Below are 1,899 nucleotides of genomic sequence, written 5' to 3' on the forward strand. Positions count from 1 at the left end.
CATTTTCATTCCTCATTTTTCTTCTTTAATATTATGATGTATGTTAGATTTTGCAGACATCCTATGATTAATGAGCTGGATCAGGAGCTGCATGTATAAGGTCTAGGGAGAAGGTTTGTGGGTTGCTGTGGCTCACAGCCTTCTTCCAAGAGGTGGGGATCCCTGTGAGTTTTGCTGAAAGAGAATCTGCTTCCACTCACCTGTTTGGAGGTTGGCTATGGTTTTGAGATCAATTACTTAATCAGGATTAGCTGTGTGATGACACTATCTCTAAATTCAGTGTGCATACAATGTGATGCTCTAATGATCATCAGCAGTACCACCTGGAATGTTGTTAGAAACACATTCTCGGGCTACACCCCAGAACTACTGAGTTAGAAACTGGGGTGGTTCCAGGCATCTACCTGAACATACACATCCTCTAGGTGATTCTAATGCACCCTGGTATTTGAGAACTGCGGCTCCAAAGATGCCTCTCTTCTCCAGTTCAAATTGATACCCTAGCCTCTCTAATAAACTGGTTTCTGCTTTGTATGGTCTAATGAAAAGATATGACTTACCTGAAAAAACCATTCCTTCAAAATTCTCTGACAGTTTTCCATCCATCACACACTTCACCCTAAAGCTTTATAATGCACTTTAGTTGAGGCAAAGAGAATCTCTTTTCTACTTTCTGAGAGAATAGAACTCCAGAAGTTTATTCTTGACTACTTTAATTTCCACTGGAGTTCAATCATCCCTACAGTGATGTTTGTTGTTATGGAATATTTCCTTGCATAAGATGATAATTAAAAACGGGACTCACCCTTCCCTGCTGTATTTTCTTCAAAGCAATGATCACCATAAAACATGCTGCATATTTTACCTGTTTATTTCATTGTGTGTATGTCTCCCCCTGGATGAATGTATACTTCATGAAGGCCAAGGCTTTTGTCTGTTGTATTCTTTGCTGAGTTCTCATGACTTTGGGTCAGTACTTGACATCCTGTATACATAATAAAATTGTTTGCTGAATGAAGACATGAAAGTTGGGTTTCAAGAATGTGTTTTAGAGGTTCTAGAGATTTCTGTTTGATTGATTCATTGAAGAAAATTATGGTTTTATTTTTATTTCTAACTGTGAAAATGCTTAATGTCACAGGCTTCTTAAGGGCCTCAGGAGTCCCATTATTTTTGTGCAATGTGAACAGGAGAATTTACCAGACTGCTGTGGAAGTTGATATCTAGAGGCATGCTACAGGGTGTCATGAGCTGGAACTGAATAAGACATGCCAAACAGAAGAGGCCGGGGAGAATAATGATCTCAAACTAACACAAAATAATTTTTGTCAGTAACTTTGAGCATGCCAGTCTGCTGTTTGTACAAGAATTCTCATTTGTAGAACTTGTTTCTTCCGGATGGTAAATCTGTTAATTGTGCTGGGTCTAGCAGTAATTGTGCTAGGCCTAGCAGTAATTGTGCTAGGCCAAACACTTTCCAGGATGCAGTATTTCCACCTTCCTGTTTGCACATCTTATAGCTCCCACTTCACAGATGTTCAACGTTTTCTCACTCGTTGACGATCCCACTTTGACACAGTAGAGTTGGCTTCCTCCCTTGAAGCACTGTGGGGGCAATAGGCAGACACATTTGGAAGTGGAGGCTGTAATGAGAAAGAGAGAGAGAGACAGTGTGACTCACCACAGTACATTAGGGTTTGGTTTTGCCTAACTCATCCCTAGGGTGTCGAGCTCCTTGATGGTGTTGAATTAAGTTTAGTCTAAAGCTTTCTCCAATGAATGAGAAAGCTAGAAAACAAGAATTAAAAACAAAACAAAACAAAACAACGAAACATCCCACCAAAGGCAATGACCCCAAAGACCCAACTGTGATTGAATAGAGAGATCTGTATGTAAGAG

The 1,899-nt window shown here is 39.9% G+C and overlaps 1 protein-coding gene across 1 annotated transcript in view; it reads right to left on the minus strand.

Annotated features, from left to right (window-relative positions):
• Window positions 1-855: 855 nt before the first annotated feature.
• Window positions 856-1,899, minus strand: part of C6 (complement C6) — a 69,471-nt gene continuing 68,427 nt past the window's right edge. Inside the window, exon 18 of the mRNA XM_017533130.2 lies at window positions 856-1,643. Within this exon, the coding sequence (XP_017388619.1) occupies window positions 1,462-1,643 (182 nt within the window). The 3' untranslated portion in view covers window positions 856-1,461. The remainder of the gene's footprint in view (window positions 1,644-1,899) is intronic.

This window comes from Cebus imitator, unplaced genomic scaffold (genome assembly GCF_001604975.1).
Source record: "Cebus imitator isolate Cc_AM_T3 unplaced genomic scaffold, Cebus_imitator-1.0 Scaffold80, whole genome shotgun sequence".
In the NCBI taxonomy this organism is placed as follows: Eukaryota; Metazoa; Chordata; class Mammalia; order Primates; family Cebidae; genus Cebus; species Cebus imitator.